The following is a 16,625-nucleotide window of genomic DNA, read 5'->3' as shown; positions in this document are numbered from 1 at the left end:
GGGCTGCCCCCCCCCCCCCTTGCTCCGTCTCCCTCCCACATGCCACACTTTATTAGACATCCAGAAAAGAAAACAGGAAACATGCCGCTTGCCTGGAAAATGTTGCCTCCACATTCTTCCTTCTCCGCCTTAAACACGTCGCATGGTGGAGAACAGAGGACCAAAAAAATGTACAAGACAACCCCCCCCTAAAAAAACATGCAGGATAATCCAAAAGGTCCCCCCCCACCCCACCCCGCTCCCCAGGAGTGGTCCTGTCGTTGAGGGGAAGCGCTCACTGAGCTCCTGGCTGCATCATCTTCGCTCCATGCTTGACGGAAAAGCAACCACCGCGTCCTCGTGCACGCAGGATGGGAGGAAGGGGGGGGGGCTTTTGTCCTCTCCTTTTCCCCCCTCTCTCTCTCTCTTTTTTTAATCTCCCAAGAAGAAAAGGCTGCTTCCTCTCTCTCCTGTCAGCGCCGCAACATCACTCAGCTAATAATACCACAAATAAATAATAACCATGATGATGATGATGATGATGATGATGAAATGCGTCAGCTCCAGCATGCACAGCGGATCTCACACGCCGGACTCAAACACGTTCACTCTGTCGCCGTCATCGGCTCTGCAAGCACTCCAACCGCCAAGCAGCCCTCCTCCCTTTTTGCCCTCCTCTTCAGTTTTATTCTCGCCCTTTTTTTTTTTTAGCTTTTATTTCTGATCTGGACTGGATTGTGTCCTAAGAAGGCCTGCCCCGCCCCCTCCCCCTCCCCTCACCCCCACATGTGCGTTACCGCCCCCCTGTCTCTCATCATTATTTGGTTTCTTCCACTCCTGCTTTTCCACTTTCATCCAATGCCCCCCCCCCCCAACAGGGTGATGCTGATACATTTATTTTTCATTGTTTTCATTTCTCTAATAGAACATGAAGAAAAATAACAATTAATTAATCACCTCATTCTACTTTTAAATGTTCTTTTTTAGCTGGATCTCAGTGTGGATATTACCCAAACTCCCTTTCCTGTCTGTTTGAGAGCAACGCGGCTCTGTACGCCACTCCACGCGGTTCTTCCAGACACGATTAATCATCAATAGTTCCACACAATTGTCCCCTTAACGATTAATCTCTTGATACGGTCATGCGTAATCCATACATCCACCATGTACTTGGAAAAAAAGAATAATGCTTTCATGTAGTCTAACATGCATAAAAGTTACATTAGCATTGTTTGCTCACTTCCTGTATTCCAAATGCACTCGCTTCTGGTTAAATACAGGGGAAAATAATAAGGTAATATAACAATGTGGTAAATTAGTGGACAAATATCACATAATAATGGACATAATGCATGATCTAGAATAATTTATTCAGCTTTGAATAATTTTTAATAGAATATCTCTGAACGTCACCGTTCATTTCCCTCAACTTCCCTTCCTCGTCTATTTGAGACTTACTCATTAGCACCTCTGCTGGTTGCAACCAGGTACTGTAACTCTCTACAATTAGGCCCAGTCCTCTTTGCTCTTTGGCTAAATAAATACGCGATATAACCATATAAACAGCATTTATGTTCATCCTTGAAAGCATAAAAGGTTAGTGTCATGTCATAGATCCTTTTCAGACCATAAAACATACAAATAACATTATTCTTTACTGTTTAACTACACTGAAACAACCACAACCCCGGGTGGAGTATTAATCAGTATTAATCAGTATTAATCAGTATTATTAGACAGGGTGTCATTTTGCGTCGTCTTGGTGTCCATCTTTAGGAAAGCTGTGATCCGCCATCTCCCATATTTGCATATTTATATATCGCTGTCATTCACACTCCCCAAGCCGCCTCCTTGTCTGCTTCTCCTGTACATCCCGTTAGTAAGATGGAAAGATTAAGAGGGGCATGCATACCCCCCCTCTGCGTGACAGGAAGTGGGGGCTGCTGCCTGCGCTGGTCACACTCCAATGTGTCTTTGCAGTATTCAGCTGACACATACATGGAGTACACACACACACACACCCACACACACCCACAGAGACATTTATTGCACAGAGTGGAGGATCATTGCTGGGTGAAAGTCATCCCACCTTTCCCACCTTCCTGTCCGTGATAATGGCGTGTGGCGTGTGGCGTGTGACCGTGGCTGCAGGGACGCTACGGCAATATTGTTCTTCTAAAAATGTTCCTTTCAGATGTTTGCCCTCGCAGTCATTCGGCACCACAATCTGTCAATCATCCCCACACCATCACGTTCCTTCCCCGAGGGACCAAACTGGGAACTTAACACACTTGGATCGTGTCACTTCCTTGCAAAAAAAAATAAAAAAACAGCAAAATGGACAAAGGCATTGTTGTTATTGTTGTTGTCTGAATCAAAGGTCAGTGTGGAGTTTTAACCTTTAACCTAAAATATTAGCAACAGAACCAATGTTTGAATAACAGTAAGGAGTTGAATAACGGTTCAGTCACTAATAGTACCGCTCATGAGTTGCTGAGTAGCATCATTTTAAAGCGCATACAGAGCTAGATAAAACTGTTAGATGCTGACCAATCATGATACTTTCATGCATCGACTGCTATAGTGGGGTTGCCTACTGTTAGTACTTTATTACCAACAACAAGTATACCGCCCAACACAGCAGCAACAGAACCAGTGTTGGAATAGCAACAATGACCAAACTGCTCTTTTAAGCACAAATAGCACTGATGGGGTCGTTTGGAAACAACAATACAAAAAGTGCAACACGTTCTACACCAACAGCTGAGGAGTAATCATTTATAGCGCATGCAGAGCTAGATAAAACTGTTAGATGCTGACCAATCATGATACTTTCATGCATCGACTGCTATAGTGGGGTTACCTACTGTTAGTACTTTATTACCAACAACAAGTAAACCACCCAACACAGAAGCAACAGAACCAGTGTTGGAATAGCAACAATGGGCTCTCTAAAGCATGAATAGCACTGATGAGGTCGTTTGTAAACAACAATACAAAAAGCTGAGGAGTAATCATTTATAGCGCATGTAGAGCTATGTAAAACTACTCAATGCTAACCACTTCTGATACTACTTTCGTCTTGTGGAGGTACTTGAGGTCGACTACGGTCATGCCCAAGTTTTGGTTTTTTTAAAATGAAATTATAGACCCTGGTGGTTATTTCCTTCTGTAGGCCACGCCCCCCGGCTACCATAGGCTTGTGGTTATTGAACAGAGACGGTATAAAGTTGAGCACAGAACACCAATATAGTCCGCCAGTGAGGAGGATCCAGTCGTCAGGATTTGAAAATGAAGTTCACGGCACAGCTCAGTTCCCCTCCCTCAACAAATCACCAGCGGTTGGGCTAATGGTGGCCAGATGAGGAAATTCTGACATATTGTCCAACCGTACTTTGACTGTAAATGACTGCAGTCTGCCCTTTCTTGGAAGTAAATATGTCCACATGCTTTGGGGGTGGGGGTGGGGGGGGGGGCGTTTTTCCTGAGAACAATTTCAAACAAGCGGCTTCCTTTTAAAGAAAATGTGTCAAACAATGACACATTTGTTCATATTCCGAGTGGAGGGTTCAGTGGAAGCCCCGGCTTTTAACTCCATGAAGCATCACAAGTACGAGTCTCACTCCAAAGACTTCAACAAATAGTCTTCTTCTACGTTCTGTGAGGATTTCCCGTTAGGGGCAAGCCCTCTTCTTTAGCCTGGCTAATTACAGTGGAAGTGCCCTTTTCCTGCCAGCACTGAAACTTGGCAGCCGAGGTTCACGAGGCTCGTTAAGTCTCCTTAAGTTATTTGAAGAAAGTGAGTGGTAGAAAAGGACAAGTTAACGTGTTGGACTGGAGGTTTGTGATGGGGACTAGAGCAAGATACTAGACAGTTACAGGGTCGCGGGGGTGTGCTGGAGCCTATCCCGGCGAGAGGTTGGGTACACAGTACAGTATCTCTCATGGTTTACACACAAACACTGAATTTTAATCAAAATTGGCGCCACACTGTGGAATATTTACAGTAGATCTTTAAATTTAAATGTATTCCACACATCTCAAATACGTCACAATAATTAACTAAACTATATAACTATATAATATTATATATAACTATGTAGCTATTAGTGGGATATCTAAATTCATGCTTTTTCCACTTTTCTGACCTACAAATGACCTACAAAAACAGACGGTTTCAGAAATTCCAAAAAACACAGTTGGAATAGGTGCAGATTCTGGAAGCTCTATAAAGCCTTCTATGCGGGTTATTGTGTGAAACTGCTCTATTGGAGTCCACCACTCAATACAAAGGGCCAGAAATGAGCATTTAAAACTTAATAAATAGAAAGATGAGCCAAATGAGCCAAGGTTTTTGAACGGCTCTTTGAAAGGAGCGACTCGCAAAGATGGGGTTCACCTCAAAGAGCCATAAATCCCACATCTAGTTAGCTAACAACGGTGCTTACTAGGTCTGTCACAATAATCATAAATGCTTATTATTTGAATTGAAGAGCCCTTATTTAGACCAAGATGGCTGTGCCAATAGATAGTACATCTATACTGTAATACTGCAATACAAGCTGTACACTAACTACTCCGATCGTACTTTCTACAGCTGCCGACATACAATAAAAAAGCCTATGGGTGTACTGGATCCTGTACTTGCTCATGTTTACACTGGAGGTGTCTTATCCACTGTTAGGCACCTGCCGCCCCCCTCCCCAAAGCCGGCCGCCCCCACAGCCGTCCAGATACTGTAACAAACCTGAGTCAACATTGCCTTCTGCTTTTGTTTTCACATGGCCTCCACTATCTCGGGGATGCAGGACCATAGATCGTGCAACAGTACAGAAAAGAGGTGCGTAAATTACAGCATGGGAATGCAAATTAAAAGGGGGGGGGGGCACAGAAGGGCTTTATGTTCCAGGCCCCTTGTGGCCTCGGGATGAGCTGGGAATGCGTCCACGTTGGAAGAACAACGAGAGGATGGAGGAAGTGAGGAGAGCCAGCTGCAGGTGGCCTCCAGATGTGGCGACTGCGGGGAGGGAGGGGTCACTCTAACTGTTTAGGACCACCACCCCCTCCCTCCTTCCTGGCTGACATGGCTGCTCCTCCTCGTCTCCTCACAGTGACGGGAGCCATCTGGCCTGGCAGAGACTTATAGCATCAAGCCCCCCCCCCCTTATTACACCAGCAAATAAAATGCACACAATGCATCCCGTCACCCCCCACCCCCCCCTCGCTGTCATACGGCTATTAAGTCATGGGAGCTGTGGCCCAGCTGTGCTTCTTCCATGAGGTTAAATAGGCCAGGGTCTGGAGGTCTGGTCCAGAATCAGACACCCTAAGGTGTCCACCTCAGGAGATGATATTTCACACCTCCACCCCACTTCCCTAAAAAACTACAGCTGGGAGTTTTGGATCACGATATACGTTTCCCGAGACACCCGACACCTGCATGGTCTTGGATGACGTCTGCATCCCAGTCACATTCAAAACGTTTGCCCAAAGAAGGAAAACAACATTTAGCAAATTGTCCGCCATGATGAAGCTAGTTAGCTATGTTAGCTTGCTAATGTATAAAGCCATGACATTGGCCAGTTGGGCAATGTGTATGTGCGTGTGTGTTACGGAGTCAACACAGCAGATTGAGCATTGAGCCCTTGATATTCCGGATGCCCTTCCTGACCAATACCGATGGTGCTTACTATTGGAGATTCGAACCCGAGGTGTCCGCTCCAGAACGCTAAGCACTACGCCACGGCGGGCTCACAGTTGGGCAATGTGATGTAAGCAAAGAATAACGGGGCTGTAACAGTGACTGTAGGGGTGCTATTGCATGTCCATAGGGCTCTAATAATGCTAAAGATTGTACCTAGGAAGTCAAAAACAGCTTTTTTTAAAAACAAAATTATTAATTATTAATTCACTTATCTGCAACTAATCGTGATAAATGACAGATGACTGTATTTTGGCACTCTGCGATTAATCGATAATTAATTATAATGCATAACCTTGATGCATCGTGAAGCCAACATTTGACTGGGTGGTGGTAAAGTACAATGTAATGTCCTCAAGAAAAAAAACAAACCACATGATCTGATTTATTCCGCTTATCCCCCCCACCCCCATTTCATACAATTATCACATGGGACTTGCCATGAGAGTCCCTGCTGTGTTTGTTGGCTGTCGAGTTGAATGGATGGCAACGTGTAGCATTGATTTGCAACACGGGCCGCAGATCAAACCGCAGGATGGAGAAAAAAAAGGGAAAAAAAAAGAGGGTGGCGGATGTAGAGGAGCACGGTGCGGGGGCTGCTTGTGGGGAGAGAGTGGTCGATCAGGACGACCACAAGCGGCACTTGTTCCAGGAAGTAGTAACACCAATCAGCTTGTTGAGGTAGACCATTGTTTGGGAGGTCTATACGTTTTATGTTTTTTATAATTACCCTTCTTTTCATCTCTGGCTGTTTCATCTTTGTCTCCCCGCACCCCACCCCCCGCTGGCCAGCAGACCAAGGTAAATATGAGCACCAAGTAAAGCAATCGCTCAATCTTTGAAATGAGCCTGGCAGTGAGATACGCCACTCTTTACTCTTTTCACAGACATAAAACACACAGAACGAGAGAGAGAGAGAGAGAGAGAACGAGAGAGAGAGAGAGAGAGAGAAAGAGAGAGAGAGAACGAGAGAGAGAGGAAAAAACACACAAGGTTGGCCAACACTTCAGAGAGGATATTCAATATCCATGAGCTTTTTCATTTCACACTGATGAATAATTCAGGGTGACCTGCCCACAACTGAGAGAAAAAGAAAAGAGAGAGGGAGAAGAGGGGGAAGGGAAAGACACTCCAAAAAAAAAAAAAAAAATCGAGAAGGTGTGCAGAGGTCTTTTTTAACGCATACAGCTGTTGCCAAGCACAAACTAACCAGCTGCCGTGCAGAAGCGGTGCTGAATAATTGGGGAGATGGTTTGAAAGGCAAGCGGTAGACGGACGTCACAAGCGGACGTGGAAACAAAGCAGCTTGAGAGAAAAAGATACAAAATATGAAGACAAGCTTCCTGGTCTGGTTTCCATTGGAAGTAGAAATAAGTCACTTGGCACACTTTGGTACTTTACTAGACGTCACTTGGATAGCCAAGCTGTTGCTGAAGGTGATGATGTTCCATGTTCATGGAATCATCGCTACCGGGGTATTATCATCCAGTATGGAAATGTCTTCTTTGTTATTTTCCCATTTACACCAACACTGAGGTCCCTAGATGGTCCTATGAACATTATCGTTGGGATTTTCAAAATCACCAATTTTAGTGCCAAAAACTTTGTGGAAACAAAACAAATTTGGTACATTTGTAACCGGGTAGTTGTTGAAGGTGAAGGAAAACACAAGCGAGGATGGAAATGTACTGGTTTGTTCTGGGAGTCCATTCTATGAGGTCCCTTGACACCTACAGAATGCTTATGAACCTTATTATGGAGGAACAAGTCTTCATCTACTTTTGTTTATTTAAGGCTTCCCTCCTCTGAAAATATATATACACATCTACGTAATCCATAAATGGTGTGTATTCTGTTAACATCATGCAGTATAGTAACAATCACTAACTAGTTCCACTTATTGGGTACCAAAAAGAACAGGAAAAAATACTACAGAAACTACTAAAGAACCAAGGAGCTGAGGTGAGCGACAAGAAGAAAAGCTCTGACTGGCTTGCGGTTAGGTCATTTGGCGCCACCTGTTGGTTAGCATGAATAGCCTATAGGCTAATCCAGCCTCTCAGATCCCTAGATGTCCCTCAACCTGATTGCTGTGGACTTTTATTCTGAAAATAACGATGCCTTTTGGGTCCTTTCAACGTGTTGCTCGACCATCCATAAACATTCACTTTTGGAGTAGACACGGTACAAGTGTAGAGGTCAGCTGCCACGCACACACACACACACACACACACACACACACACACACACCAACACTAAACTGTCACAAGCAGGGGGAGACCAGCTGTTCCTCATTTGCTGGAAGGCGCTGTTCCCTCCATGGGTTGGCTAGCATCGTCAAAGTCATTAAATCCCCCTGTGAACACAAGCGATGCTTTTGGGGGGGGGGGGGGGCGTGAGATACTTGTTTTGTATGTTGACAAAAATGCAGCAGTGGAAGGAGGCCATGTTTCAAAGGGGATCTGTAGGTGATCAGATGTCCATAACAATATCGGCATTGACCTATTGACCTATGGCCAAACAGTGGGCCCAAATAACACGGTGCCATACCGAAGCTTGGTCAGGTCTTCCGGATCGGCATCTCTCCGATCGAGCAGTGAGCTCGCTGGTTCTATTCTATTCTGAGACGTTTATCAATTTGTCCAGGAGCAAACCTTGAACAGTTTAGCATCACCTTATGGTATAGCTACAAAACTAAGGTTTCTTGATTCCGCATAAAACACAAAAAGTCAGCAATTTCTGCCTTTCAAATTCGACATTAGAGCAAAAGACTAAAAAATAGGAAAGAGCAGAAGTTTAAGGTTTGGTCTCAAAGTCCTGCTGTCAGCTCAGACAAAGACAAACACTTCCTGCTGCTGCAAAAGAAACATGACATCTTGGAGTCTTCTGTGTATCTATGTCCAGACTCCAAGGCTTAGGTTGGCGTTTTTATGGGTATGCCACAGTATGCCATGCATACCATGCCTCCCCTGGACCCAGCGGGCCTGCGATCACACAGAGCATTCATGCTACGTTCTGTTTTGTTTGTGCAATCACTTCAACCCTGTTGGTTTACTTCAATTTCACGGACATTGTGGATTATTCCCAGTCTTAGTTGAGTCTTTCTGATTATTGATGTTGTTACAGGTGGTGGCTGTCAATAACTTGTGGGGAGCTATGTTGTGTACAATTCTGGCCCAGTTCCCCAAACGTGTCAAGGACTGCTTTTGTAAAACCCTAACGCTCCTTAACAGTGTAATTGTTAGCAGTTGGAAAGCATAGCCTTTAAACATACAAGCAGAATAATTCAAATATCATTCAAGCTCATGCATTGGGTTACATAACACAACATCGACGGTTTCCAGATATTTTCAAAAAGGAAGTGCCATACTTTGACAAACGTCCTACGATGCTTGGAATTCAACTTACGGTTCCAGAGCCCAACCCCCAAGCACACATCCTCTTAATACACCTAACTAAGAAAAGCAAGATCTTCAGTGGATTATCTCCTGAAGTAAACCACGTGCCAGCTTCTGCAGATGACATGAGTAGCTAGCTTGTCTAATCTCCAAGCCAATTAGCTCGTGACGTAGAAGTCACTCACCTGCACTGCTGCTCTGCAAGACGCCACCAATGGACAGCTCCATGGAGAGGGCGGCAAAAGGCGCTCACTACCGTACGTTGGTAGGAACGGGAACTGCTGCGACTTAGTCCAGACTCAACGGTTTAATGCCATTATTAACACCGCTTACGGCCGCAGCCAACCAAGACGCCACCCGCCTCGGGGCCCGCCCACCATCTTCTACAAACAATCTAAAAGCTATTTCAAAAGGTTATAGCGTGAAACGGGTTAGAGATAAAGGTATACGGTCATTGGTACGACCCAAAGTTTGGGACGGGAGTAACTCATCTAATGGCCATATTATTACGTCACCAGGCTCAGAACTTGACAGATCCCTGTCTCCAAGAAACCAGCAAGATCCACTTGTGTTACTCTTCCTCATCTCTCAAACACACCCAGCCATCATCATCATCATCATCATCATCATCACTTACAGCAATATCTTGAACAGCCCTGCTTCCTCAACCGCAGGTTATTGTACTCTCAGGTCTAGTCTATCAATTAGAACTGCAGTTTTTTGTCAAGGACTGTCTCACAGACACGACGCTACGCCGCCATCCCCACAGCCCAAAACATGGTTTAAGCACTCGCTGGTCGAAGTACACGGTAATTGAAAGTCTAAAACGTGAAAAGTTTGCAAACAAATGTAGTTTAGATCAACGGCATCTTGTGGTGTATTAACTACGACTGACTCTGGATTTGCTGAAATGGCTTATTATATCCAGCAATGTTGCAACTTAAAGGGTTAATCATAATCAGTCTTTGTGTCTGCCCCAGAAGAGGCTCTTCACTTGCCTTTGCATGAAAAAGCCCTCTCTCGACAAGTAAACTGCAACAAAGACGAGAATAATTATTTTCACTCCATTTCCCTGGCTCCAAGCAGGGAAAAAAAAACGACATAAATGCACAATGTTTTTTTCCCCATTTTCTTTAAAAACGTGAAGATTATCTACCTCTGATTACCACCAGAGCCGAGGTTGCCTGGCAACACACAATTAAGAAGTATGCCTTGTGATTGTCTGCGAGGCCTGCCCGTTATCAGATGAAGTTACCCAAGCAACAAATATCAGCTTCATGCAAATGAGCTTGTTGTGCTGTGAGGGTATTAAAAAAAGCCTGGTGAATTTTTTTACACTTCCTTTCTCATTTCTTTGACAAATGAAGGAAAGCCTTTTTGCCAAACTAAAATGAATTTAGAAGTCCATCAACAGTCTGGAGAACCATTACAGAGTCAGAAAGACTAAACAACTACAAGAGGAAAGAAGGAATCCAGTGTGGAGAAACATTAAAAAAAAGTCCACTGACATAAAACAAGATTTCCAAATACCAATTATGAAAGAATAAAAGAAAATTGGTTGTAAAAACATGTATTTTTGTGAGCTCTATGCTAAATATTATATTACGGAAGGTCAATAAAAGCACGAGAAGTATGCCTTTAATACCTTTTTAAAACAAATAACTGCTATTTCAGTTGCAATGTTCCTGTCAGAGGTGACAAACAACCTTAAACGAAGCAAAGCAAAGCAACTGCGAGCAACAAGGTGTCTATAAAAACATCCTCCTATAATAGCCTATGGAGGCATGTATCCAATTAGGCTAATTGGATTGGAAGGCGGTTAAGCATCCTATTAGGAGAGAGTGCGGGGTAAAACAGCGACAGCAATATGTACCCAGGGTAAAACAAGTTGGATGTTTTTTACGTAGTTACTCACTTATAGTTTAGTCGACATAAAACAATTGCCATGTTGAGCATTGGAGGCCATCTTGTGAATAGTACTGGTCTAGTACTGGTCAGTTGCTACTGGCAAAGTCAAGCTGAAGGATCTAAAGCCAAAGAAGAAACTAGCGAGGAAAGCGAGGTTAAACATTACTTGTGTCAGGCGTGGCGGTCATGGTTGAGACAATGACAGGTGGACCCGTGCGCCGCCCGACCAGCTTGTTGTTGTGGAAGTTCTGTGCTTGGAGAGAGGAGGCACAAGTCGCAGGAGCGATGCTATTTTCAGGCGCTACGCTCATCCCCTTCCGAAGAAGTTGTGGGCTGTGCAGGGGGCTCTGAGCCGCGACCGGGGATGCTGGAGGAAGGTTGGGGGCTCGTTTCATCAGCTCCATAGGGGAGTAAGACCCGGAGAAGGTTTTGGGGGCAGCTCCAGGGGTGCCCGGGGCCGGCGGAGGCTGTTGGCCAAGAGCAGACATGGCGATGCCAGTGTGGGCGTTGTACATGGAGAACGGTCTTCCCTGGGTCACAGCATTGCTGTATCCTCCAGGGCTGACTGGGAAAGCTCCAGTTGCCAGGGTACGAGATCCTGGATAGGTGGTGGTCTCCAGGAGGTGTTGGGACGGAGCGCTGCTGGGTCTTCTCCCGAGAAACTCTCCCATTCTGGGAGATACCGTTTGAATGGTGGTGGGGGGTTGCTGCATCAGGCCGGGATCCATGCTCAAACCTTGGGCCGGCACGTAAAAGTCATTGCGGTGGCTGAAGCTACTGGATCGGGTCCGTGTCCCGGTCCCGCCAGTCTTGCAACTGAGCACGACACGGGAAAGAACACGAGCCTGGGCCAGGTTTGGAGCAACTGAGCGAATGTCGTGGTCCTCCATCATACCGAGCATGGTGGCGGAATCAAACCCGTGTTGCAGGAGAAGGGTGATGGTGCTCTCAGCCAGACCTTCGGCTCGCAAAAAGGCCAAAAAGGCAGGGTCCACCATCTTCTTGGGGTCGGTGGCGCCAGGGAGGTGAGGAGGCACGTTGGACGACATTCCAGCTGTGGACGCCATCATGGCTGAGCTGAGATCATAGCTGGGATCATAAGGAAGTCTGTGAGAGGGTACGGCACCAACAGCACGAGGGAGAGCTCCGTCCATTCCCTGAGAAGCCGGGTCCACCACGGAACTGGTGGCAGCTGACTGACGGGGGTCCAGAGACAAGCAGCTGAAGTTGTCCAACGTGTGGTGAGGAGCGTTAGACGACTGCTCGGCTGCCTGAGTCGGGAAGGAGGTCTGAGGTCTGTAGGCTGAAGGAGAAAGCGAGGTGCCGGCGATACGCTGAGCGTCCAGGATAATCTTAGATCCCAGACTTTCTCTGTACAAACGGCTCAGCTCATGAACAGGAAGAGGAGGGGGTGGAGGGGGAGGGGGCGGAGGCGGGGGCGGAGGCATGGGCATAGGTGTAGAACCAGAGGCTTGTCCGGTAGGTGTGGCCCTTCCTTGCACTTGATCCCATGAAGGCCTCAGCTCTGTCACACCGTTCCCATAATGGAGCGCTGATCTCGTGAGCAGGTGCTGGTTCGCCCTACAGAACCCAGACCCTTCAGGTGGCTGTCCGATTGGAGTGGGGTCTGCCTGGAGATAACCCCGGGGTGGTCCAGAACCCCGGCTCGACATTGCTTCCTTGGAGTAAAGGCTGTTGTTGATATCAGGCTTCTTCATCAGCTGCTGCCCCGGTCCTTGGAACTGAAGACCCTGCGACCCCCCGACCGGAACCTCAAGATCCAGGTGATGTGGAAAGCCTCTTCCACTTTCTCTTCCAGCTAATGAAAATAAATTCCGACGTTCGGGAACGGTGCCGCAGTAGTGACAAGGACTTCTAGCGTGGTCTCTCTGGCCCTCAGTCCATTCTGGACCACCCTGACCCAGAGAGCCACCAAAACACGACTGCTCGCTGGAGTTGGGCATGAGTGAAGACAAAAAGGACACCTATAGGAGCGGAAAATGGATCCGGGTGTTGCATTCCAAGTCTCCGATTACATTCCGGCCTATGAAAAAGGGAGGAGTGGATGCAGGCATCACCTGATCTGCGGCTGTAGGTTCCCCCCTTCTCCCTTCACCTTTAAGTACACGCTATCATGTGGCTACCTGCTGGCTCCAAACTAAATTATTCAGCCCTGGTAACGTTAGAACCCCGTGACAGGAACATTGCAAATAAACAGTTCAAAGAGGAGCGCCCCCCACTTGTGCAAATGAAGACATTGGGGTGAAACACATGCTGGACATACTGGGAAGAACGAGAGGCAGTAATCCATGTACGCCATTGGCAGGGGCGGCCATCCATCCAAGTTGCCACAGGGGGATTAGTGGCAAACTAAAACCTGCTTAAATCCCTTGGTCCCGGTGACATCACTGGACCAGATAGCGTACTCGGCTTGTGAAGCCTGGAGTAGCGCTAACTTTGGAACTTTGTTTCTGTCCCACAGATATTGGCTGAAGAAACGCTGACACCCCAATGTTTGATCCCGGTCGGGTGGATCGTCTTGAAATTTCTCACAAAGCTCTATACAATGCACCCACCGTAACTTTAGGGTGTTTGGTCCACACCTTTACGGCAGTGGGTCTCAATGATTGTCTGTTAAGCCACAACTGGAGGACAGAAACGCCTGGAATTTGAAATACAGTTAAGAAAGTGTAAAAAATATGTATTTATTTATCCGTGCTGTTTGTACAAGGCAGCAAAAACAGGAGATGAAAAACTGATAAACGTGTTTGCAAGTGGACAGCTTTGACTTTCCACCGTGACAACTACTTTCTATGTTCTACTTCCAATATTTCTAACAAGACATACACAGAAGGGGGGTGTGAGTTGTTGTGTTTTTTTAAGGCAAGTCCCGAGGGACATAGACTGGATGCGACAGCTTGACAGAGACGGGCTAAATTTATTGTGTGACAGGAACCACGTTGGCTTTTTACATTAGAACGCCTGTCAGGTCTCAGCTTCTTTTTAAGTGATGCAATCCTGGCGTAAGAGTGACTTATTTTGCAAAACAACCCACTGGAACTAATTGGAAACAATTAACTAGGTCATAACAAATGCAATGAAAAGAAGTTGCTTTTCCCCCGAAGACCTTTAGCAGCCTATTTGTGGCTATACGTTCTGAACAAACATGAGATCTTTATGAGCAATACTAACTACATACGCTGGACTCGCTTAAGTCCAGCACGGGGGAAGGGACCCCCGTCCCCCGTTTGTGTGGTGTACAGGGTAAGTCAGCTTGCTTCTCGTATTGGCCGACGACCTTCAATTGCACGCTCTCCTCCTCTGTTATGATTGGTCCAAGCCCTTCATCCCCACACTCAGCATCGCTTAGAGACACGCCCCCTCAGCCAGTTACATGATAATGCTAATGTAATAATAATGCTAAGGTACCTGCTTTAAATGTATTGTCTACGTGTTATTGTTGTTAAACAGTAGAATAAAGTTCAACTAAACTCACCGTTTTGCTTCCATTTTTTTTTTAAATAGAGAGTGTAGTGATAGGGCAGGGGTCGGGAACCTTTTTGGCTAACAAGGCCACATATTTTAAAATGTATATCCGTGAGAGCCTATATATTTTTGAATAAAATGGAATACAACAAAATGTGTGCATTTTTATGTAAGACCAACAGTTTTAGATATAATGGGCTTTGATTTCATAGACCAGGCGAAGGGCTTCTTGGTTCTGCAGAATTAGCTAGGCGATTATTTGACTAAAGGAGGAAAGTTTATGTTTACAGCTCAATGACTCGGGTAGACTACCGCATTATGCAGTAATAATCCAGTTTTGATGTTTGACCCGGAAAATACTGTCAGGACAGCTGTCATTATCCAAACACTGGACGGTGATGATGTGCGATCATCAGTCAAACAGCAGCTAATGTACCCAATGCTGAACACTGGCCCGTAAAAAGCAAATAACCCCCAAAATAATTGAATGAATCAGATGATCATCTGATTGTCAGCAGTGGAAGACACCAGGTTCTCCCACTTGGAACCCACCAACTCTATGTGCTACCAGAATCGTCAACATAAAACCCTGATCACCAGGACAGGCAACCTTTACAAGGTTTTAGAATAGAGATAGTTTGACCCTGGAATGGTTCTTTCTATTTCCATTATTTCCCTACGGGAAAATGCTTGCTTAATTCAAAGAAATCAGACGAGCGTCCCATATGTGTTTAGCCTCAGAGTCCTTGTCACTGCTCAGGTCTCAGAACTATAAACCGCTCTAATAATCTCTGTCTATTCACCGTCACCGACAAGAACTTGAGCATGACAAAATAATAATACAATCCCAAGTATCACCGGGCTGGTGTTGCTAAAGCTGCTGCCATGTCAAGTGATTCATTTCCCTCAGTTCATAAGCAAGAAGACACTAAATTTATCCCGTACGCCTTCCCTGATATGCCTCTCATGAGAAGTGCTCCATAATGAAGTGAGCATGTTATATTACACCCATGCAACACGGAGCCTGCACATACTAGCATGAATAATACAAGAAAAGGGACTCCGAAGTGGAATATTCGGTGCCAAGTGTAGCACAGTCACAAAATAGCAGCAACGACGTCGAGCCTTTGGAGCAATCTGGCCGTCTTTCCAGGGCGGGGGTGCGAACGGGATTGGCATGATTAGGTAGATGCGGCTCTACACTCCTGATCTATGAAAGTTTTATGGGACTGTCATGGATGAAAGCATGACTGGGGGAACTGGGAATTTCTGTTCAATTACTGTGATTGTACAGTACATTAAAGCCTTCATCTTGCGGGCGCTTCCTTGTTCTTCTTCATACGTGGTCGCCGGATCATATTTAGGTTGGCTACGCTAGAATTAGTGGTGTAACAATGTGGCATTATCATGGTTTGGTGCATACCTTGTTTTGTTCTGTGTACGTATGTATATACTGTATATACGTATATACTGTATTAGCGCTGCTCCGGTCGATCGGCCACCAATATCCGTAGCAATCCTATCCGCCGATCAGCTCCGCCCCTGCGGCAGCACCCAGACAAGTGAACTACATCGTTCTACATCATGAACTACAAAACGCGACTTGTGGCACTGCCCTTGCCCAAAGGCGGGCTGCACTGTGCATTAGTCCCTCGTTTATCGCAGTTAATTGGTTCCAGACGTGACTGTAATAAGTGAATTTCAGCAAAGTAGGATTTGTTTCCTAATTAGAGCATATAAAACCTGTTGACAACCTTCTAAATACAGTTCTTAACATCATCATCAATACCAGACATGGTAACGGTTGTGTTGTCACAGTCGAGATTCCTCCATAGCGTTGCACATTTGCACGGATGGGAGATTCCGAGGCTCCATGACAACCAATGGCAAGCCAGACAACCTGACCAGTCCGGCTGCCATGGATTGAAAGCCCTGACAATACAAAGACCCGGAAGAATGAGAATATTCCCAGGCAATGGCCAGCCAGGTCATTTCACCGATGAAGACTTTTTGTGTCCCATCTTAGCGGTTGCAGCTTGTTCTCGCACTCCGCCTGCCTATCAAGCCAGCGGCCCATACTGCATCACAGATGGCAAAGACAGAAGGCAGCGGCGACGGCCCACTTGCTTTTGGAGAGGCGACGAGTGTGCAGC

General features: G+C 45.9%; 1 protein-coding gene across 8 annotated transcripts in view; it reads right to left on the bottom strand.

Moving 5' to 3' along the window:
- Positions 1-16,625, bottom strand: part of ctbp2l (C-terminal binding protein 2, like) — a 59,972-nt gene that overhangs the window by 12,780 nt on the left and 30,567 nt on the right. For 3 of the 8 annotated variants that reach the window (XM_058062591.2, XM_058062593.2, XM_058062592.2), the window contains exon 1: positions 11,153-13,574. The exons of 3 other annotated variants lie outside the window; for them this stretch is intronic. In XM_058062591.2, coding sequence (XP_057918574.2) covers positions 11,153-12,950 — 1,798 coding nt within the window. In that variant the 5' untranslated portion in view covers positions 12,951-13,574. Of the gene's footprint in view, positions 1-92; positions 205-9,263; positions 9,533-11,152; positions 13,575-16,625 lie in introns of those variants that run through there. 2 more of the 8 variants (XM_058062594.2, XM_058062597.2) reach the window with 2 other exon arrangements.

The sequence above is a fragment of the Doryrhamphus excisus genome, unplaced genomic scaffold (assembly GCF_037039965.1).
Source record: "Doryrhamphus excisus strain RoL-2023G ecotype Guam unplaced genomic scaffold, RoL_Dexc_Guam_v1.1 HiC_scaffold_24, whole genome shotgun sequence".
Lineage (NCBI taxonomy): Eukaryota > Metazoa > Chordata > Actinopteri > Syngnathiformes > Syngnathidae > Doryrhamphus > Doryrhamphus excisus.
Note: the sequence above shows the minus strand (reverse complement) of the source record. Positions and strands in the feature narration are given on the sequence as shown.